The sequence below is a fragment of the Podarcis melisellensis genome, assembly GCF_964234715.1.
Source record: "Podarcis melisellensis genome assembly, chromosome: Z".
Classification (NCBI taxonomy): Eukaryota; Metazoa; Chordata; class Lepidosauria; order Squamata; family Lacertidae; genus Podarcis; species Podarcis melisellensis.
In genome coordinates, this window is record NC_138547.1 from 1,516,306 (window position 1) to 1,539,798 (window position 23,493).

The 23,493-nt window shown below is 45.3% G+C and overlaps 1 protein-coding gene across 5 annotated transcripts in view; it reads left to right on the forward strand.

The window, feature by feature from the left end:
- DENND1A (DENN domain containing 1A) overlaps window positions 1-23,493 on the forward strand; it is a 267,383-nt gene that overhangs the window by 131,354 nt on the left and 112,536 nt on the right. For all 5 annotated transcript variants that reach the window (XM_081896346.1, XM_081896348.1, XM_081896347.1 and 2 more), the window contains exons 6-8: window positions 15,245-15,314; window positions 16,863-16,943; window positions 19,114-19,167. In XM_081896346.1, coding sequence (XP_081752472.1) covers window positions 15,245-15,314; window positions 16,863-16,943; window positions 19,114-19,167 — 205 coding nt within the window. The remainder of the gene's footprint in view (window positions 1-15,244; window positions 15,315-16,862; window positions 16,944-19,113; window positions 19,168-23,493) is intronic.

The window sequence follows — 23,493 nt, forward strand, 5'->3', positions numbered from 1 at the left end:
TGCTGAGTCTCTTCCCCCACCTTTAATCTCCCTGTTCAGTGAGTTTTCTCCTCTGCTCTGCTGTGATGCACATGGTGTTGATTGGTACCTCATTCCTGGTTAAGAGATTTGTATTTAGGTGGAGCCTGATGTTCTTAATGGAGAACGACTTGTAGTCCTTCAGGAGAAGTGCAGCAGCTCCACCCTCCTTCTCCAGGAGAACTGTGGCTTTACATGAAAAAGGTCCTGGTCCAATTTCTGATATCTCCAGGCAGCACAGGGAGAGTCTGTGCTAGTTAGTGCCTGGATTGCTAATCTGTGGCCCTCCAGATGTTACTGAATTCCACTTGTCATCAGCCTCAGCTATCATGACCAGTGGCCAGGAATGATGGGAGTTATAGTTCAACAGCATCTGATGAGCTACAGGTTAGACCAGGAGAACCAAAGTTGTGCTCTCCAACTCCTGCTCCCAAGGGTTGATCTAGAGCCGTGGTTCTCAAGGGGCAATTTGATTTTTAAGGGGGGCAATTCGAGAATGAGTTATTAACAGTTGAAGGCCTTTTAGGCTTCCTCCATGTGAATGGGAGTTCACTTTTAGAACCACAAGAATTATATGTCACTGGGGGGGAGCGGGACATCAGGATTTTGGAGATGCTTAGGTGGGGCATGGCCAAAAAAAGGTTGGGAGCCACTGATCTAGAGCTTCTCTTATGACAGTGATTCTCAAAGGGTGCGGCAAATGACCCTTCAAGGGTTAAGTACAGTCATATAGATATACAGTGGTACCTCGGGTTAAGTACTTTATTCATTTCGGAGGCCCGTTCTTAACCTGAAACTGTTCTTAACCTGAAGCACTACTTTAGCTAATGGGGCCTCCCACCACACCATGCGATTTCTGTTCTCATCCTGAATCAAAGTTCTTAACCTGAAGCACTATTTCTGGGTTAGTGGAGTCTGTAACCTGAAGCGTCTGTAACCTGAAGCGTCTGTAACCGGAGGTACCACTGTAGATATACAACCAGAAACCGTATCCATCCCTCTCTTCAAGAGCCTTGGCTATTCTTCTACAGAGCTCAACCACACATTGTTGTGAACAGGGATTTTGAACTCTGACAAATGTGAAATATCAGAAAAGAGAAAGGCTTCTTTGTGTTGATGAAGAGAGGAGAGTTTGTCTAAAATTAGACCTAATATAAGTGAGATTACTCAACAAAAGCAAGCTCACAGCTCTCAATGAGTTTGTATATATACCTAAGGTACAGATGTAAGAGGCTCGTCTATAATTATATTTTGGGAGTGATTCATGTACTTATGTAGCTACTTTCTGGATGTCCCATCATCGTATTATAAAGTAGTTATGGATCATGGACTGCTAGGAGTTGCTTATTTTTGTTTTCCAATGTATTATCAATAAAAAGTTTGGTGTGGTGCGATCAAATTTTTATTTTGAAAGTGTGGCCCAGAGAAAAAAGCTCGAGAACCACTATCTCAGTGGTATAGAAAGCAGCCGTATGGCACCAAGCCAAACCCCTGGTCCATCTATCTCAGTAATGCTGACCCTGGAGTCGGTCAGCATGGTGTCCTTCAGATGCTGTTGAATTACTGTTCCCATAATTCCCAAGCTGGCTGGAGCTAATGGGAGTTGTAGTCCAACAAAACCTAGAAGGTGCAATGCTGGTTACCCCTGAGATAGCTGTATTGAGCTAGGAAGGGCAATGGTCTGGCTTGGTGGAAAGATACTTTCTCTCTTTCAAGGAAAAAAAGTCAGGAGAGGGACCTGGAGGCAAACCTGCCTCCCATCACCTGCTCTTGTAGCTCACTGAATATTCCAAACATTGTGCCTTGTTGAAAAATTCCCTGCTCCCATTTCACTGCCTGGGAATGGGAAGGTCAGTTTTCACTGAGCCTGTGACAGCAGCAGCAGCAATCTATATTTCTCTAGCAAAAGTCTAGCACAAAGGTCCAGGTGGATTAGGCATTTATGATACCATATAGTATATGTGGTACCATAAGGAAATGTGTTTGAAAAGCACCAGTGGGTTCACAGGTGAGGGGATGGTTCTCAAGGCCAGGTGAGGAAGCAGGTGAAGAAGTCTTTCCCCACAGCTGAGTTAACCTACAGCCATTTGTATCTGTAAGAGCCGCTGGACCTGGTCAGAGAGTGATTTGTTCAAATGGTTCTGTTTTGCAAAGGAACTTCCATTCTGTTAATGTTGCCTTTGTGTGCTATAAACATTAGTCTTGGCTTGCTCACGTTGTCACTGGAATGCATAATATGTATAGGGCATGTGTGCAAAGAATGCAAGTGGAACACATAAAATAAGATACACAAGTACTTGTTCTGGGCCACGTTCTTTTAAAATCTGGGGTCATATCTTTGTCTTTGATGCAGCCTCTGGGGCTGCATGCCCTGACTATAGAAGTTTAAGGGAAATCTCTCGGGGCCCTGCAACTAAACAAACTCAGCTGCATGGAAAGATCAACTGGGCATTCCTCAAAAGGGCCTTGGTGAAGAGAATTGGCGGAGGCCATGAAAGCCAGGAGGTAAAGGCTTCGGGGGGCGTCTTTCTTCAAAGGACGACAGACGGGCTGCGCATAGGGCCAACCCCCCTTTCCCTTTAACGAATCTGGTTCTGATTGTAGTGACTGAGGTTGAATTCCCTGCATCGTAGAAATTGAACAATAAGGGCTATGTCTCGAGAAATCTTGTTGGTTTGTTCTGTAGTAGGTGAACCGGAGTCTCATCAACATGCACTGTTGTTGCTATGGTGATGTGTGTGTGTGTGACTTAAACTTGCAAGTGCAAGGATAGACCGAGAGCCTATAAGGATGGGAGGGAGGCGTTAACAATGGGTTAAGTTGTGAGAGGTGTGTGCAACTCATTTGTGGTAGGCAGGAGGACTGGGAAGGAAAAGGGAGCATGCTTTCTGGAAGTGGCTGGCCAAGTAATTTCTAGCAAGTGCCAAGAAATATAATGGAGGTTATCTTTTCTGTCTTCCCTTCCCTCAAGTTCATATTTGTAAATGAGAATGTGGGAAGAGCTAAAGGTGCCACCTGAAACAGCATTTTGGGGCATTCTTCGCTGCCTCTAGAGTTGTACGGTTAGGTTTGTTTTGTTGTTGTTTAGTTGTGTCCGACTCTTCGTGACCCCATGGACCAGAGCAAGCCAGGCACCCCTGTCTTCCACTGCATATCTATCTATCTATCTATCTGCCTAGTCTCTTCTTTGTTGGGTTTTAGGAGTTCACAAAAAGGTTTGAATGTTTGCACACTTAAATGCTGCTTGGTTCCGTTGTTTTCTCTTTCCTGTGAGATGACCACTTGGGTAGTCCAACGCAATCGGAGAGACTATGTGGGGACTAGGAGGATACCACCACCTTATCCAGCTACTCATATTTGTCCATCAAACCCAGTAATTGTCTACTCTGACTGCAAGTGGTTTTCAGGGGCATAGCTTAAGCTAATGATGCCACTGAGACAATATGAGAGAAACAGAGCAAAAGATGGCAGTGAAAATGAACCAGCAAATTTTAAAAAATGACAGATGAAGCAGGATAATTATTTGGTGTGTGTGTGGGGGGGGGGGTAAATAGGTGGACAGGCATTTGACAACATGTCCACCAAACTGGGGATTCGTTTTGTCTCCATTGTATTTCAGTATCCTTCGACGGAAATGCCACATAATTTTGTACTAGCCTGAAAAAGTGCAAAATTCACAGTCAATAAATTGCATCAAAATACTAGCTTTGCCTCTTTTAATCTTTTTACCTGCCTCCCCCCCCACCCCGACGCACATCATTTTCTGTCCTGTGCATGGCGTCTGGTACATTGAGCGGTGTGGGCGGGGGCAAAATTTACCCATGGTGGTTTGTAATTCATACTGAGGAGTTTGTTAATGAATAAAAATGCAGCTTTACTCCTAGATTGCATTGATAATTGTCACTTGGATTGCAGTGATTATTGTCAATTATTTTTATTGATTTTTCAAATCATTACAAATCAAACCAAATTGAATTAATTTAATACAGTTTCCAAGATCATTGTCTCGGTGATTCTCCCAAGCCGCTCTCCTGCTTTTGATAATAAATGAGCAGGTTTGGTTTTCTAAACCTTGCGAAATGGATTCTCCAAGATTGGACACAGCTCACCGGGTGTTGAGTCCTGGGCCTGTGATTCCCCAGGTGATCAGGATGGTTTATCTTTTCCACCCCCAGCCCCCTTTGAGGCAACTGCTGCCTCCCACCCAGCAGATACTTCGCACCGCGCTCTTCGTTGCACCTGACCTTGGGAGCGCTTGGTACTGGGAGATAGCCTCTGTGATTAAGAAGATCCCATGCCTACCTCTCTGCCATTCTAATGAGCTCTTTAAAAAGAAAAAAATCAAAGGGATGTTAATGGTGGAATCTTCACATTTCAAAGGGAAGGATATTTATTATACAAACCTCGACTCATTAGGAATGTCTCGATGTGAGAAGAAACAGCTGCTTCGGCTTTGGGGTGTGTGGGGGAGCAATGTTCTCTCTCTTTTTGTTTCCCACCTCCCTCCTTCAAAGATTGGCAGAAATCAGCTAATATTTAAATGTTGTTCTCATTGAACTGTATAACGGTGCTTCAGTGTTTTTCCCTCATCCTCTGTTGTGATGTGTTCATTAAAAAACCAGCGCACTGAAATAGTTATGTTCCTTCTAAGGATGTGCTGTCATGCACCACTCGTCTTGTGATACATGTCGTTTGCCTACATGAAATATGAACACCCCTCCTTCTGAATCAGGCCAATGTCCCACCCAATCCAACATTGGCTACTCTGACTTGCAGCAGCTGTCCAAGGCTTCCCCCAGCAGGTCTTCTGCTACTGAGCTTTACGTATTATGGGGCAGCAGCATAACAGCCACCCATTCTTCAACAATTGCTAAGAGGCGGTGTGTCGTCAAGGCCTGGAGAAGGCAGAGATGCAAGAAGCTGGAGCCTGCAGTGTAGACCAGGCAAATAAAGCCAGGCTTCTAACATTTATACCAATCATGGTGAATGCTTACCCGTTACAGGGGGTGGTATTCCATACACCTCTCTTTCCCCTTCGTATCCTGAGAGTTCAGAATGGTGGCTACGTCTTGGGAAGTTCCTGCCTCCTCTAGCCGCTCCTCCAGATCCCCCTGTTGTGCTCCCTTGGAATGCTGTGCAACCCATGTGTCCGGGCATTCTTGTCTACTCTGTCTCCATGAGCAGACTTTTAGATGCCTGAGAAATGCATAAACACAACAAACGTCATGCATAATGTATGGCAAGATGTGTGTTTGTGGTGTTAGGGTGACCCCAAGTCCTTTAAAGCAATGGGGCTCCTTCAGCAGCAAGCTCTGCCAAACAGTGTCAGAAGCAAATGCCTTCAAGTTTCCCTCTCCGCTTCGATGCAGAAAGAAATTTGAATGTGAGCCGATTTCTCCCTTATCTTTGATGAGAAGGAAGGGGAAAAAGAGATACATTTTCCTCTCCCCCCTCCTCGAAACCCAAAGCAGCTGTCTCATTTCTCATTGAAGTTTCTCCCCCCCCCCCCGAACTCTAAGTCAGATTAAACTCTGGGTATAATGGTCTGTTGCTGGATCAGACCAGAGGCCCATGCAGGCCAGCGCTGCGTCTCCAGCAGTGGTCCATCAGATACGTCAGGGAGCTGGTGGCTGTCTTCCCTTATTGCTGATGATATGCAAAGAGTCACCTTGGGATTCAGTTTAGGTCTTGTGCCTGGTGACATTGAGTGTGTGGTGGACAGCACGTGACCACAGAAGTCAAAGGGGTAAAATCCTCCAAAAGATGACTTGGTCAAGCGGAGGTAATTCCAGGGTGTAAATGCAAGTGGGCAGCTTGCCCTCTGACCATGTGCCATGCCAGCCCCGCACTCTTATTTTAGCCAGGGAAAATGTGTCTGGTAGTGCTGGACTTAACCACTTGGTGTATAGTCCATTGAACCAAGGGGGGGTGTCCCCTGGAGTTTTCTGACCAGTGGCCTCCCGTCTCTGTGCGCTCTGAGCTCAGCAACTGATCTGCGGGGCTTGCAACGTTCCTTGTTTGCTTTGCAAGCACTTAAAGCTTTTTAATTTGTGGCTGGTGGGAGCCATTGCACTTTATTCCAATAAAAGTTAAGCTCAGACATTTGTAACAGATAAAGTGTTAGCTCCAGTATGTTTTCCTAATGACAGATTTTTTAGATTCTTATTACTTTGGCTATCTTTTTTAAATTATTATTATTAGTTTGTACTAAATCTTGGTGGATTAAGTCTGGTCCAATTAGTTAACGAAGAACAATGGATCACATACCTTCCGCTAGCAAAGCATATGGAATTATTTGCCGTTCTGAGCTTGAAAGAGTCATTCATGGAGGAACAGCTTAAAATGCTGCTGACACATTTATGATCCACGTGTTTTGGTTTGGTTTTTGCTTTCAGTTCACTCTTTGAAACGGAGTCCCATCCCCCCAGAGCTTCCCTGATAAAGTCCGCAAGGATAATTATAAAGGACATTTCTATTAACCCCCCAGGGCCATTGTATGTGGCTGGAATAATTCTAAAGGTAATTGTTAAGTTTACACCCTTTGCAGTAGCGAAATACACATTTCCCAACACTTAAAAAAATTGCTGGCTGGTTACTTACACCAGATGCTTCTGGCCTTGGCCAGCTTTGCTGCTCTGAGGCACCGAATGGGTCTCCTCCGGCTGCATTTCCCCTGCACTGATCTGCACCCATGAGCGTCTGCTCCTTCCTTTGTCCCTTGCGTATCTTTGTAAGATACAGGGTTTGTCATGAGAACTGCCTGCGTCTCTAGATACAGCAATACTATGGGTTTTTTGTTTCTTTTAGCCCTCTTTAGGTGGGCTTCTGTTAAGATGGTGCTGCCTTTTCTGCTTGTGGTGTGGTACCCAAGGTGCTTCCTTATTCCCAGCCAGGCTACTGGGCTGAGCAGCTCAGTGTTGTCCACACGGATCGGCAGCGGCCCTTTGGGGTTTCAGGCAGAGCTTGGGCTTCCCACATGCAAAGCAGGGGCTTTTCCACAGAGCGAAGGCCCTTCCCCAAGCTGATGAACCAATTCGTTGATCTGTGAACAAGATGGTCTGTGAACATGATTTTGTTTAGTGCAAAGCAGCGGTTTGTGTGGGATGCTGTGGGTGCCGGAACTTATTTTTCCTATTCTCCTCTAACCTGTAACAACATCTCTTCACCTCAGTGAGCTAAGAGGTTTTCAGATCAGGGGGAAAGGTTTCACTGCGCTTGCTTCTCACGGTTGTGGCTTAGCCATCCTGATGTGCAGCTCTGATGCCAGTGGGCTGCCTCCTTCTCACTCTTCCAAGTTGGCTAGAGATGAAACACTCTTTTGCTTCTGCGCTCTAAACTGTTCCAAGGGCTTCTTTACCTGGACCCCTTTTTAGACGCTCCCTCCTGGTTGGTAGGCAGGGGGGGGGGAAATGTGGGGCCTTGATGAAGTGGGGATCCTTCCTCCCCATGTGGTAAGCATGGCCAGCGCAGAGGGAAGCTGGGTGGGGGGAGCAGGAAGCTCCCTTGGCCACAGTACAGCATTTTCATCTGGGCAGCAGCAGCAAGCAAGCTGACTGCGGGTGGCTTAGTTTCAGCTTCACCATATGAACGGCCATGCAATCCGGCCCACAATGCTTTGTTTTTCTGCGCAGCCTACTTAGAAGAAGGTGGAACAACAGCGAGCCCTCTGGCAGCTGAGACTGGAAAAATTATCATGGTGGTGGAATTTTTATTGGTGAAACTGTACTTCACCAGATGCGCTGTCTGTTCCATGCATCTGACGGAGCCTCCTTCTGCCCACGGTAGCTCATGCCCCCAGTAGTTTGCTAGCTCATAAGGTGCCATAGGATTCTTAGTCTGTTGAAGGAAGAAAAACAAAGCAAGCGCACACCAGTGCAGCCTAACAAACATGGCTGCTCTCCTGGAAGTTGTAAAACTTGGTAGCGATACCTGCCTTGTTGAATGAAGGAGTCAGACTCAGGCGACGGAGAGAAGGCAGGTCATAAAAAAATGCAGGGGCTTTTGGTGCCCACTCTTTTTAAAGACAAACAAGCAGACTTCCTTCAGACAGGCCTGGCTCCAGCCACGTCCCTGGCTTGCTTGCTTGCTTGAGAGAGAAGCCCAAAAACGAGCTTACTGATGGACTGGTGGAAGTTAGCTGTGATTGTGTTGGTTTCTTGCGATTTCTGGACAATACTGTTGTATCTTAGCCAAAAAGAACTAACTGCACTGTGGGAGAAGCAAGAGCACCTCTCGGTAGGTAGGTTTCTTGGCCTCTAGTAGCGCTCTGATTTATGACCACTGGAGTCTTTGAACTTCAACTGTCTGGAACAATCTCTAGTCTATCACTTACTTTAGCATTTCTTGAACAGGATTGTTCTTCCAGCCCACATTTTGTGACAGAGCTCTGGGCAATTTCAGCATAGAGTGCTTCCCTTCCTTTGTTTAACCTCTGACCTTCGAAAACAAGAGTTAATCAAAAGTTCTGAGGTAGCTAAGAGGAAGAGGAAGTGTTTGGTTACAAATTAAATATGAGCAAGCCATGCGCCATAAATCCCTGATCGTGCTACTAGTGGGTTTTTTTTGGGGGGGGGGGTTGTATTGCAGTTCCATGCGGTGCAGGGTGTTGTGGTTATAAATCCAGCCTCTGTGTTCTGAAAGGGGGAAATGCAAAGTAAGTCTGACAAGCTGCTTTTCCCAAGATAAATTCTCTCTCTCTCTCCCCCCCGCCCCACTGGTCCCCTGGTCAGCTGGACTTTAAAGTTTGTTAGGCAGTGTGTGAATGGGAGCAAGGAAAGGAAACCTGGCAGCCGGCGGTTGTGGTTTAACATGGTCAATTCCGTCAGGGTCACCAAGCCAAAATAGAGGCAGACATGTAGCTCTGTCTCATGGCCTGGGGATCCACCAGCGAGGGACCCTGGTGTGCAGCTTGTGGTGAGGGGCATTATTCATGTTGAACTGAGGCATGCAACAAGCATTTTATCATATCCTCATTGTGTAGCGGTTCTTGAATGTTTCACATGGAATTCCTCTGTAAGATCACCTGCTCATCAATCCTGAAAGCATTTTAGCCTGAAGATTAAAAACAAAAACAAATAGCAAAAAACCCTAACCAAATTCCTCATTCAATTACAGATTGCCAGATTTTTTTGTGTGTTTTTTAAATACCGTATTTTTTGCTCCATAAGACTCACTTTTTCCCTCCTAAAAAGTAAGGGGAAATGTGTGTGCGTCGTATGGAGCGAATGCAGGCTGCGCAGCTATCCCAGAAGCCAGAACAGCAAGAGGGATTGCTGCTTTCACTGTGCAGCGATCCCTCCTGCTGTTCTGGCTCCTGAGATTCAGAATATTTTTTCCCTTGTTTTCCTCCTCCAAAAACTAGGTGCGTCTTGTGGTCTGGTGCGTCTTATAGAGCGAAAAATACGGTAAATGTATTAACAGTGGTTGTTGGGTGAGGCACTTTGGCTTCCATTGCAGCAGGGGGCAGGTGGGTGTCCCCTATGCATCTTGCTTGCCCTGGCAGGCAAGGCTAGTTTGGCACACCTGAAAATGCTGCTGCGCTGAGATTACACTGTATGTAGACGTTGCTGAAAGTGGAGAGAAAGTCTCTTCCTTCCCTAGTCAAGTATTCCAAGTGGTCAGGCTGGGGACGTTCCCTCTGCATTCTCTCTGTGTCATCTGTCAAGTCCGTTGATCTCTGTGCCCTGAACCCAGGGCTGTTCAACCCTTTGCACTGAAATGGTTCTATCCAACTCATAAGCTCTCCAAACTCTGCATCCAGAAGAGCTAGATTCTGTGACCTGCACAAACCTATGCAAATTGAGCAGCTTTCCACATGCGTGTGTTTGTACACACAGACACACACACACACACACACACGTTTGGCATGTCTTGCTTTACATTTTTACTTTTCTGCACAATTTTCTGCATCTTGCCTTTCCTCATAAACAGCTATGTATCTCCCTCCTAGTATCACTTGGAATCTTCTTCTGTGCTTTCTGGCTTCTGAAAGTTCAGCAGGCATTGCCCATATTCTTTCAGACATATATCTGCAGCCACAGGGGCTTGAAACCTGTTTTAAAAGAGTGCAATCCAAGTTAAGTGAAAGTTGGGATTCTGCAGCCACTAACACCGTCTACACTTTTGCTCTGCTTCTGTGGGGCAAATTGAGCTTTGCTTGGGTGGGCAGAAAGCGAGAAATGCCAGTGTGGTGTAGTGGTTAAGAGCGGTAGTCTCCTAATCTGGGGAACCGGGTTCGCGTCTCCGCTCCTCCACCTGCAGCTGCTGGGTGACCTTGGGCCAGTCACACTTCTGTGAAGTCTCTCAGCCCCACTCACCTCACAGAGTGTTTGTTGTGGGGGAGGAAGGGAAAGGAGACTGTTAGCCGCTTTGAGACTCCTTAAAGGGAGTGAAAGGCGGGATATCAAATCCAAACTCTTCTTCTTCTTCTTTTAAATTGTTTCTGGAAGTTAGTCTGGTCAAGAGAATCAAGCATATGCTTGGATTCAAATGCTTTTAGATGAAATCCTCGCAGATTAAACGAAACTAAATCACAGGATAAAATTGAATAGCTTATGAGTGGCAGAGTGGGATACATTAGTGTTTTGTCTCTTGCAAAAATATTTCTGAAACAGCCTGTCACTTGTGCACACGATGGCATGGGATTGGTTATCCTCGCCACATTAATTGAGGGGAATCTATATTGTGCTATCATAATTTGAGTCAATTTGGAGGTTGGTTTTTTACCCTGAATTCTGACTGGGCACGAAGAAGCTGGCAGAAAGACACCCCCCCCCCCCCCGACGAGGCTTCCTGGTGCATTGAAATTGGCCCTTGTCTCCAGATAACTGCTCAAGGCAGAACGTCTGCTGCGTTCTCTCCCCCGATGAAAGGGCAAGACAGGCCCCTGGGAACTCTCTGGCGGTTGCAAGAGCCTATTTAGAGGAAAGGGAGCTGGTGGTACACAGTTGCTTAGCAAACTGAGCCCAGCTCCCCAAAGACGTACTCTGGTACGTTTGATACCTATACCTTAGAGAAAACCATAGGCTGCGCATCTAAACCTTTTATCAAATATTCTGGCTTTTGTCCTTCTGTGCTTGCCAGTATTTCTGTTGGCTGTTTTGTTAATAAACTGCCTGTTTGAAATTGCAACGTCCCCGTTTTTCTGAAAGTGGAATGTCCCTCGTCTTTGCAAGATCCTGTTCTATTCCCCAGGTAGCCTGGGTGCCTGAAAGGGCGGCGCTGCCCTGATGCAACTTTTCAGACTATAAAACACCAAGCACACGAATTCCCAGATGGGAAACCCAGCCAGATGGGCGGGGTATAAATAATATATTATTATTATTATTAATATTAGCTGCAACCAGAAATCATTTTTAAAAATACTTTATTTTAAATTTTTACAATATAACAACAATTTCCCATTCAAAATAACACCATATTCATTTGTTTGACTTCCCCCTCCCCCCGGTTTCCAAAAAAGTCATTTCTTTTTCCTTGCATATAATTACTTTTTCCATTTAATTTCCAAATATTTTTAAACCTAGTTAAAAAATTACTTCATAAATGTTACATCAATCCTGCTAATGTTTTAGCATGCTTACAGTGTTCCTTAAAATAGTCTATATATTTTCCCCTTTCTCGATTGAATTTCTTCTCGTCTTGATGCCTGATCTTCACGGTAAGTTTAGCCGTTTCAGCATAGTCTATCATTTTCGTTATCCATTCTTCTTTCATTGGGACCTCTCCTTCTTTCCATTTCTGGGCAAATAATATTCTAGCGGTTGTAGTAGCATACATAAACAATCTCCTTAATTTCCTTGGTAATTCATCACCTATTATTCCAAGAAAAAAGGCTTCTGGTTTTTAGATAAACTATATAATATAATCATTTTATATCATTTCCCAGTAGCCCTTTGCTTTTTTGCACATTCAGTGGATCCCCCTGCTTAGGGTTGCCAGTATTAAGTCCTGCTGGATTTGAGTTTGTTGGTTCCTCTGGTCACCTCTCTCTCTTTCATCATGGATGGTAGCACATATTATGGCTGTATGCTCTGTACTGTTTTAGTAGTACGTTTGCTACAGGTTTGTCATGGCCTTTGGCTAAAACAGTAAACTTACGAACTGAACTGAACAAAGGTATACATGGAATCTCCTTGAGGTTGGGGAGCAGGAATCATTAGCAGATCTCCACACTGTTGGTGATTCTGATGTCAGTGGATCTTGGCATCCCTTATCCAGGACTGGAGGTCACCACACTGGCTCTCAAGACATCCCCCCCTTCCCTGCTTTCCATAGCGCCATAGGAGCAGAGGAGATGGCAGGAGGAGCAGAGTTGCTACTGAAGGGCCTGACTAGCTGAAGGAGAGACTGTTCCAAAGGGCATAGAAACACTTGTCCCGATTGTGGACCTGATTGAGAACCAGGGAGGGGCGGACCCTCCTCCTCCTCCTGTATAAAATCCCAAGGTCTAAGCTGCTCCATTGCTAAAGCAACATCTCCCTTAGAGCTCCAAGCTCCCTGGGCCAGGGGAAGGGGCAGCATCTCAAAGTACTGAATTCTGTCAACACTGTTTTATGTACACTGTTTCTTCACTTCTGTGCTTATAAGTGCCCATAATAAAAACTACATGCATGCGTACATACGTACATACATACATATATACATACATACATACATAATTTCATTTGTATGACGCCATTCCACAATTGAAACCAGGCTCAAAGCAACTTACAAAATGAAAAAAAAATAATCATAACTACAGCATCCTGAAGCTGAGACCCCGAGACTTTGGCCACCTCATGAGAAGAGAAGACTCCCTGGAAAAGACCCTGAATTGGGGAAGATGGAGGGCACAAGGAGAAGGGGACGACAGAGGACGAGATGGTTGGACAGTGTTCTTGAAGCTGCAAACATGAGTTAGACCAAACTGCGGGAGACAGCGGAAGACAGGAGTGCCTGGAGTGCTCTGGTTCAGGGGGTCATGAAGAGTCGGACACAACTAAATGACTAAACAACAACAGCATAGCAGAAATAGATATAAATAAAACATTAAAAGTACACAACTAGGCTGAACAATTTCCACACAAAGCACAACAAAATCTAAAACTGACAGAAACCAACAGCAACAACCCTTCAGACCCAACAACAAGACCCCAGCCGAAGAGTCTGTTCAGCAGCCTCAGCTTTTCTGGCTGGAGTCAGCCAGGCCCCTCCCTCCCAGGCCATTTCCTTTCATTCTCAGCTGGAAATTCTCCCTCTTGACTCCTCCTTTTCATTGTATTGTTTGTGCTGCAAGACACACAGCACTGTCCTCAGGGTGCTAAAGATTATACAGTCAAACCTCAGTTGTCGAACGTAATCCATTCCAGAAGCCCGTTCGGCATCCGAAATGTTTGACAGCCAAGGCGTAGCTTCTGATTGGCTGCAGTAGCTTCCTACATTCCCACAGAAGCCATGTTGGGCAACCGGCTTCCAAAAAACATTTGGAAACCGGATCACTTCCGGGTTTTTGGCACTCAGGAGCCGAAACATTCCAAAATGGAAGTGTTTGGGAACTGAGATTTGACTGTACTTGCCTTAGTTTCAAAGAGTTGCCAGCACTTGGGCAGCTTAGTTCTGGCTCTGTGGCGTGGAGGAAAGTGGACTTCACACAAGTGCTGATGCTAAAAGTAGTTCTCAGCCCTGAATCTTCGCTCTGCTTGAAGGCTTTGCCTTGAATAGCGTAACTGCTCATTAAATTTGGGCATCCCATTTTAGAGAAGAGGTGTGTGTGTTCTCTCTCTCTCTCTCTCTCTCTCTCTCTCTCTCTCTCTCTCTCTCTCTCTCTGTGTGTGTGTGTGCGTGTGTGCGTGCGTGCAACAAGGAAAACAGAAATCTTTCTTTAAAAACCCAAGATTTGACTTGTAAAATTCAGCCCTGTAATCTTAATTGTTTGAAGGATTTTGCTGTTCATTATTAAAGCATTTATTAAATTTATATTCCCAGCCTTCCATTTGGAGGAATTGTTTGTTGTTGCAATATTGTGTGTATAGTATGATTTGATCGGTTGTATGTTTCTTTAAATCCACCCCCCCCCAAAAAAAAGATTGAAAGGCGGTGTATAATTTTCAGTGAATAAGTGCAGACTTCGAAGCAACATCTATGGACAAGGACCCAAGCCTGTCTCTAGCATAATTCAGCCAAGCCTTCCCTGGGGCTGCTCAAAAAGATGAGAAGCGAAGCAGCTCTTGCACCAAGCACTCCAGTGTGCCTCCCTCTCTTTCCTGCTTGGGTGTGTTTACCAGACTTCTTCTTAATCTGTGAGCAAGGCTGCTGCTCCAAGGAGGCCCTCTCTCTTTCTGGAGCTCTTGTGGTGTCTCTTAACTCCATTGAGGTTTATGAGACTAAGAAATAGGAAGTGGAACTTTATCACCCCCTCTTAATCCCCCTGGAATGTTTACGTTCTGATGCCAAACTCAGAATTTCTGTTCCAAAGTAGTAATTGTCTCTCAAGCTGCCAGTGAACAACAGCTCCTGGAGTTGCTCAGAATGTATCAACAGATGTGATAATTCTGTCGTAGAATGTGAAAAGTTTAAGTTCTTTATCAGTGCAGGGTTGATAAGGTACTTAAGTTTTACGGTAGCCTTTGCAAGCTGCTGGCAGATGTTAGCATTAGTGTGCTATTCCCGTTATCTGTCACGTCTTCTGCATCTCACTTCATTTATTACTGTGGCCTGACGGTCAGAGCACTGACTCCTCTGCCAAGGCAGCTGGGCTGTGGAGGAGCTGTGGTCCTCATCACTTGCGGTGCGGTTCAGTTCCCCGTTTCCCCTGGCAGCAAGAGGCAAAGGCATTCTTGTAGTTTCCTCGTCCACCATTATGGTTTTAGCAGAATTCTTGGAAGAGTTTTTAAAATAATCCAGCTGACCTCAAAACCAAAAAACTCCATTAAAGTGATCTTTCAGCACACAGCAGTGGCAGCCCTTGTTTTAGTGGGGTTGGCGTTTCCCTGGAAGATGCATTACTGGTGGGAAGAACTGGGCTTATTCATCTCTCCCTGCCACAGTGGATCTTACACCAGCAAACCTTCAAGGGAACAGAGAGAGCAGTGACGGTGCCAGAGCCCTGGCAAAGGAGCCTCTGTGTTGCACAAGCACTATGGCAGTTTTATATTTGTTGAGGTCACTCTGCAAAGTGAAACAAGTTTTTCTTAAAATGTTTTGAAAAACTTAATCCTGTGCTTTTCTTTTTCTCCTTTCTTTTTAGTTATCTTCCGTGGTTTGAAGTCTTCTATAAACTGCTCAACATCTTGGCAGACTATACATCGAAGGGCCAGGTAACTGTGGAGAATTGTGTGACTGGCTGGGTGAGAGAACCTTTAAAACATTGTTTAAGGCCAAACCTGAGGCTCTCTTCAAATGTGATGTTTTATATCTTGGGCTCACTCACACAGGAAATGGCCATATCTTGAAAACTATAGGTAGTAACAAAATCACACTTCCTGCTTCCCGAGCAAAGAAGACTAAAATTTTGCCCAGTTCATCAACCTCTATGCTTTTCCAACTTATATACAAACATGGGGATTTCTCAGAGGAGCTTCATATCTGAAATGTCCTGAGAAGGCTCTTGTAGGTTTCTCAGAATTTTGCACAACCTATTTGTAGTAGGCAGCATATGTGGCTTCTGGAATTACATACCTTATTTTGCATTGAAATTGATCCTCACCCCAAATCTGCAGTGTAAATCCATTCTCCAAACAGATCCCTTGCATTTGGAAGCCCTTAGTGGCCCCAGCCCCATGATCCACTGTGTGCCTGTATCTCAGCTTCTAATACTGCAAAGTACACTAAAAAATGTTAGTAAAATAACTGCCATTGTAATAAGTGGGTGGGACTGTAAATTGCAAAAATTCCAGCCAGGGGGTTGAGACACATTTCAGCAACCTTTCTCACAGCCTCTGCTAGAGGACGTAGGTTTTATTATTTCCCCAAATGCAAAATAAACTTTCCTCCTACATGAAAGAAACATTGCACCAAAGAAAAATTACAGTTGAAGGACATGCAGTTGAGGTGGAAGCTGGATTTACCACCTGACATTGCGGATTTCAAAAGTTAAGATGCCAAGCCTGTCCTTATCTCCTTGGGTTTGCCCTGATTCTGTTTCTCAGTTTGTGAGACAAACAGGCTGACTGTCATCTGGTACGCAGGCTGAGACCCTCTCTGCCCATGGACTTTCTCGCCAGAGTGGTACATGCTCTGGTTATCTCCTTCTTGCCTTTGAAGGTGACTTGGAGGCTACAACTAATTCAGAATGCGGCAGCTAGACTGGTGACTGGGAGCAGCCGCTGAGACCATTTAACACTGGTCCTGAAAGACCTACATTGGCTCCCAGGACATTTCTGAGCACAATTCACAGTGTTGGTGCTGACCTTGAAGGCCCTAAACGGCCTTGGCTCAGTATACCTGAAGGAATGTCTCCACCTGTTGTCCAGTCCAGATACGGAAGCCCAGATCCAAGAGCCTTCTGGTGGTTCCCTCACTGCGAGAAGTGAGTTACAGGGAACCAGGCAGTTGGCCTTCTTGGCGGCAGTGGCGCTCTCCCTGTGGAACACTATCCCATCAGATGCCTAGGAAATAAAGAATTATACCACTTTTAGAAAACATCTGAAGGCAGCCCTATATCAGGAGGTTTTTAACGTTTGATGTTTTACTGGGTTTAATGTTTGAATTTGTTGGAAGCCACCCATAGTAGCTGGGGCAGCCCAGTCAGATGGGTGGCAGATCAATCAGTCAATCAACCAATCAATCAATCAATCAATCAATCAATCTGTGTTAACAAAAATGCTTGTTTTAGAAATCACCCCCTACATTTACTTTTGTTCTAGGACAGCCAGTGGTATGAACTTCTAGAAATGCTCTATAAACTACCCATCCCTGAGCCTGGCTCATCTATTCATCTCAGTGTGGTAAGTATCACAGCTGATACATTTCCATGGAGTCATTCCTGCTCTGGAACTCCCTGCCTGTGGACATTAGACAGGTGCCTTTACCATACTGCTTCACATGCTGATTTTTTTCTTTTCAGCAGGACTGCCCAGACACATGATTTAGTTACATTTGTTTTACACTTTTATTGATTTTATCTTGGTTTTGAATGCTGGTTCTTTGTACTTATTTTTAATTGGATTGTGGATTTTAGGCATGTTTTATATCTCATTGGACTTGTACACTTCTTGGATAATTGAGCAAGCAGTTCATATATATACACCCAGCTAAAACACCTACACTCCCAAACAATGAAACTCATGACAAAAAAAACCCAACCAAAACCCACTCAGGAAAACAGCCCCCTGAACAAATAGAGCAAAAAACCCTTCAATTTCAAAATAAAACTGGGGCAAGGGGCCTTGGTGGATGATCTCAGTCTCTGGGCAGCGCAGTGCACATGTTAAGGACTCCAGGTCTGGTAATAGCTAGATAATTAATAATAATAAATGGCCCACCCATCTTCAAGGAGCAGTAATGGTAACAGCATACCAAGCTACAAGATGACATTGTTATCAGGCCTCCATTAAATTGCATAACACTGAATCACTTCGAAGTCCATCTTAACGAGGACAATTTAGGTGAGTTGTTACGTCTCTTTCCTGGAGCTTTGAGTGGACTATGTCTGTCCTCTCTGCACCGATTATTAGCTTGGGAAGTTAATAATCTCTGCCACTTGGCAAAGAACTAACCTTACTCTCTTCTCCCCCACCGCCCACCCCTGTTTCCACCCTAAGCACTGCTTTGCTCAGTCCGCAAGCCCTAGCCACGTAGGCTGTTGAGGTGCCCAGGTGGTGTGTGGGGCATCTCGGTCACATCCCTGCTCAGGGCATCTCTCTGATGCAGAGGACAGGCCGCCTTGCAGGTGTGTTTTGGTCATTGCTCCTGACCTCCCTTTGCCCTGGACATTTCATGAGCAGTGGAGCAGGGAAAGACTGTCAGAGCAGAGCTCAGAGGCTGTGCTTGTTTCAGGCTCTGCCTGCCTGTTCCCAGACTCTTACGAATCCATGCTTATTTTGCACCACGCTCTGCACTGCCCGTTTCCATTCCCAGTGCTCTCTTGCTCTCTCTCTTTTCCTGGCCTCCTCCCCCCTTCCAGCCAAATTAATATAGTGACAGGTTTGGAGAGTGAAGGCTGCGTTTGTACCTGTTTCTTCATCTCTCACGAGCAAAGCCTCTTCAGCTTCAGAGTATTCAGCCCATATGCTGTTTGCAAGGTGCTGAAATGTCAGATAAACAACAGATATAGGACAAACTCTGAGAATCCTCATAAAAGCACAGTACAGAATTAAAATAACATCAGTATCGTTGCAAATCACAAGAAGCTTGATGTGAGGCTTCTATTTAGCAGTAGCTACTCCACACTACAAGGAATTGCAGTTCCATGTCCAGAATATATAAATCTCCATCTGTTTGTTCCTTATGCAAAAAAACCAAAAACAAAAAAGCACGCAGAGCGGTGGAAGCCCTGGAGCTCCCGCCAAGGAAATCAGCCCTGCATCCCCAGCTTTCGCTGTTCCACCAGATGCTGCTAGTGCTGCTTAAAGTTTGTCCATAGCCACCTTAAGAACCACAAAATGTTATTGCATATTGCTTAGCTTTGCAGTTTACACCTGAATAGAACAGCTGGTTCTTCATATACCCAGCATTTTCCCTCCCTTCTGCCTGAGCTTGCTTTGCCACACAAAACGGAAGCTGTTCTGTGCGAGAGATGAAACCTCCTCAGATTCTCTTCGCCAGCTTTGCAGCAGTGGCTGCAAATGTGCCTGTGGCACAAATGCTGGAAAGAAGTTTTGAAATAAATTAAGCATCATGCCCCATTTGTGCGGCAAAGATATTGACTGGCAGCAAATTGGTTTCTCGGGCAGCTGCTGGCAGTTTCACCACAGGGGCTTTGGGATGTTTCTGTTTCATACGACTAGGTTTACCTTTTTGTTTTTTAATATTGTATAAATGATGTAAGTTCTAAACTGCATTTAAAGCAGAATAAGAGGCAGGGCATAAATGTTTTGAACAAATGCAAAATATATGGTGCAAACAAACAGACAAATAAACCCTTTTTTACCCCCTCCCCTTGCTCCCTACTTTTAGTACTCTTACTTTACTGTGCCTGACAACAGAGAACTTCCCAGCATACCTGAAAATGTGAGTAATGCTCTCTGGTGGTCACATAATGCAGATCCCACATGTTTTTTTGGGGGGGGGAGAGTCAGGGGAACCAAAGAGACAAGAAAGTGTCAACTTGGATATATTTTCTCTGCCGCTTGTAAATTGTGAACACATATGTGTATGTGTGTGTGTGTGCATGCATATATACACATGGGTGTGTGTGTGTGGAGAAAAGAGTCGGTATGGAGAGCTTGTGCTTTCTGTTTAAACAGCCAGCTTCTCCAAAGACAGAAACTTTCCCTGGCTTCTGCTGCCATTGGCAGGGTAACTTATCCTGCGCCTTGTCAGGGGTCACTCCGCCAAAAACATGACTGCTACTATTCTGCTGTTTCCTGAACTGAGTAGGGCAGCCACATGGTTTGAACTACCAACGTTTGTGAAATGATGCATATTGGACATTGGGTACAACTTTTGGGAAACTTGTTTTTAGTCCTTCTTCCTTGGGATCATTAGGAACATCAACTTGCTGATCTTTTCCAAGTAGGTTTTTGTACAGAGACTGTAAAGAGACCAGATTCCTTACCTGGAAGAGATGTTTGTGAGATTGCAAGTTAGTCTGCCCTCAGTCTGCCCTCCTTTCTCTAGAGCACAGCTTTGCAAACTTTTCAAGTTGATGACACACTTTTTGGACATTCATCATTCACGACACAGTAATTCAGTTTTGCATCATTTCATGACACAGTAATTCAGTTTTACTAGCAAACTGGAGGTTAAACTAACCCTTCCCAGCCCCAGAAGGAGTGTGGGGACCGTTTGTGCGACACACCTACACACTGCAGCCGACACACTAATGTGTTGCGACACACAGTTTGGAAAGCTCTGCTCTAGAGAGATGTTCCTTGCAGCAGTTATAGTTTGGTGGGGAAGATGATCAGGGCAGCCAGTGGGCCACACATGACAGGAACAGTGGCTACATGTGGCCTTCAGGTTGCCCACTCCTGTCATAAAACATGTGAGTGGGAAGGTGCTTTCCCTGCCCCTTGAAGCATGCTCAGAATAGTAAGCTTCCCTGGGCTTCAGTGCTAAAGGGGAGGGGCCGTAGCTGAATACTAGAGCACCTGATTTGCAGGTAATAGGTGCCACATTCATTCCCTCCGTCTCAAGGTACGGCTAGGAAAGATGCCTGTCTGAGACTCCAGAGAGGACTGCTAAAAAATAAAATAAAACCTGTGGCAGGCAAGTAACCTGTTTTTCCTTCCACTGAGAGGAACATCCTTGAGTGTGCTAGGTTCAGTTTGCAGGTGGGTAAATTGAGAAGCACAGCAAAGAAGCCACAGCAAGGTACGGGAATCCGTCCAACCTCTTGTTTAGGTTCCTGTGTCTCAATGGCACATGTTTGTGCACACATCCGCATGCGCACAGACACATGTGTTGGTTTTAGAAATACAGGCTTCTCCCTGCTTCACCAGTGCCTTTTCTGTGTGCCAGCATTTGTTGGCAAGAATTCCTACACATGAGTCAACTTCCCATAACATTTGAGCAGTAGACATTCTGAATGCTTATGAATCAAAGGATGCTATAAAAACCAACGGCTCTAGGCCAGGAAGACTTGGAAAGGATTTTGAAACTGCATGTTCAGCCTGTGGCGAGGGTGCAACTTTTAGTGCTTGAAGACCTATTCATTTAAAGTGTGCGTTTTCGGGGTGGAGAAGGCAGGGTGTGGGGAGAGGGCTGGAGAATGAATACAGCAGATTTGGGTGGTGTCTATGATGTTGTCATTGAGGGGTGTCCAAATAAGTTGCTTTAAGGATGTTGAAGGCCCACTAGGGAAGAACAACAGAACAATGAGAGTGATAAAAGCACAGCCCCGTAAACTTTTATTTGGCTTTGCACGTGTGGGTCTTGGAGCAAAGAGAAGTAAATGCAAAACGAATGCAGAGGCTGGCTGCTGCTTCCTTGTTGTTCCGCTAGTTCCTCCTCCATATTCATCACTTTCACACTCTGCAGCCTCCCCAGGACTGTGCTTCGCCTTGTGTGCCTGATGCTCACTGTGCTCCGCCTTGTACAGCACCTAGCGCACAGCTGAGATACAAAGACATTCAGCAGCATTTTGTGCTAGTAAATGTTTCCTAATATTTCCAGAGAACTCTGTGCCAACAGTTACAAGGCCAGGAAATCTAAGTCATGTCACCTAGATCCCTTTGAGCAAAGTTGCCGATTTTGCAGCTTTTGTAGTCCTGGAGAGATGCAAGGCATGAAACAGAAGAATGGAGGTGTCCTATTAGTGATTCATGACGTCCCATGTTACTTTATAATCTGTATGCCAACCTTTCGTGCTTAGTTACAGATCAGATTTACAGTGCATTTTAGATCTAATCGTCAACTAGGAACCAAATCTGCAGTTTTGACTAGGCTTAACTGCAGCTTAGTGGGCTTTATTCCTCCTGAATAAAGCTGAGTAATAGCAAAAGTCTATGTTGGCTGCTCAACTGCTTCAAGCATAATGCCCTTTGCTTTGGTTTGGAAATAGGGTTAGGGGTTTACCTTCTCTCACAGTAGTTTAGTTTTCCATTTGCCCTCTTGGAATCCCCTGTCTCTTGGGGACACCTGTGCTTCTGAGCCTCATTGCTGGGCCCTTTCTTTCTCCCCCCCCCCACCTTTCCTCCCAGTGCTGCGGCACACGGTCCTTTCCAGGAGCCTTTCTGCCCCGTTTCATCCTTTCCCTATTGGGGGTGTGGGGAAAGAGAGCCCCTATGTGTATCAAATTGGTACAGGCGCTTTGGGCAGCCCACCTTGGTTTGGCACCCACTGCTGCTGCTAAAAGCAAAAGCATCTTAAAGAGTGCCTGAGTCTCTTGGTTCCCTATTGGCCTTCCCTGGGACCTCAGCACTTTCTGGCTAATCCTGCACTCCGATGAAAAAGCTCCTGCGTGTTACTACATCAGTGTCTCATAGAACTGCTGTCACGCTCAGACAATTTTTACAAAGTCCCAAAAGCTTATCAAATCCCCATTAAACTGTCAACCTCCTTTTTGCTGTTTTGCCTTCTGTGAACAACTTCTTTGACTGTTCTGCCTCTGTCTTGGTGCAGCTCGTTCAGCATAGCAAATGCAAAACTGCTCAGCACCCCTTTTTTGCTGGCATGCCCAATTTCTGTTGAGGCATGGGTGAGGCTTGGCCTGAATCGTACCTCCAGATCAACCTGCCGTTACATATTGAACTATCTCTAAAGGAGTGCAGGTGGCCCTGCCATGGCGCAAGGTAGAGTGGCAAAGCAGGAGACAGATCTGGGACACAGTCCACTGGGAAGTATAAGAATACCCCCTCCTGTCAAATCCTTAAACTCTGCCCTTTTGAGTTTGATTGATGATGTCGCCTGAAGACCTACCCTAGAAAACCCAGCCCCAATGACATCACTGGAAGTTGTGATCCAGGAAGTGGCAGGCACATGACCCTCCTTCTATGACCACATAACCCCTTGAGTCCAATGAGGTGGGGGTTTATTCCTCTAAGCCAAAATGGGGTATCTGATCGGCTTTTCTCGCTTCATGCTCCTGTGCACCTCCTGTTACTCTCAGCTTTCGAGTGGGGCTTGTGTAGGACAACTTCCTAGTGGATTACATATCTCATGTTACTTGGCGGGAGGTGCTGTGCTTTGAATTTTCCATCGCCAGCACCACAGTGCCCTAGGCAGGCCTGCAGTGACATCCCCACGCTCTGGGTTTTTGTTGTTGTCGCTGCTGCCGTCACTGTGCCCTCAGCAACTGCATCTTCCAAACGGCTTCTGTTTAGACACAAACATCTTGCTAATCAGCACAGATGGGATAAGAACATTTTTTGGGGGGCGACACGAGGGGGGAAACATGCCAGTTGAAACGTTTTTTTGACAAAAATCTGCTTTCTCTTTGTCTCCCTCCCCCATTCCTACCTGGATGTGATAGAACCTTTCTCACTTCAAGCTGTCTAATAAGGCCTGAGTGGTGCTGGTATAGTGACATGGCCTTTGTTAACCAATGTGTGTTTGTTGTTGCATGTGATTTTTATTTTTTTTTTAAGCACAATGGATCTCTACAAACCCCCGTGCTTAATTTTTGGTCTGTAGCTTTTCCTTTGTATTTGAACAACACGCTGTGGAACATATTTCAGCACAGTATGAAGCTTCTTGGCAAACTTCTCAGGCCAAGTATTGGGGATTTTAGAGCTATCTTTGGATCTGTCAAAAGTGCTAATGGGCTCTGTGAGCTTCTTCATGATTCTAAATCCTATTTGCTCTTTGTTTTTTGTGAGGGGGGGGACCTGCGTGTGTGTTGCCTTGTTTATTTCATTTTGTAAAGGGTTAAGGTCTCAATTGAATTCATAATGA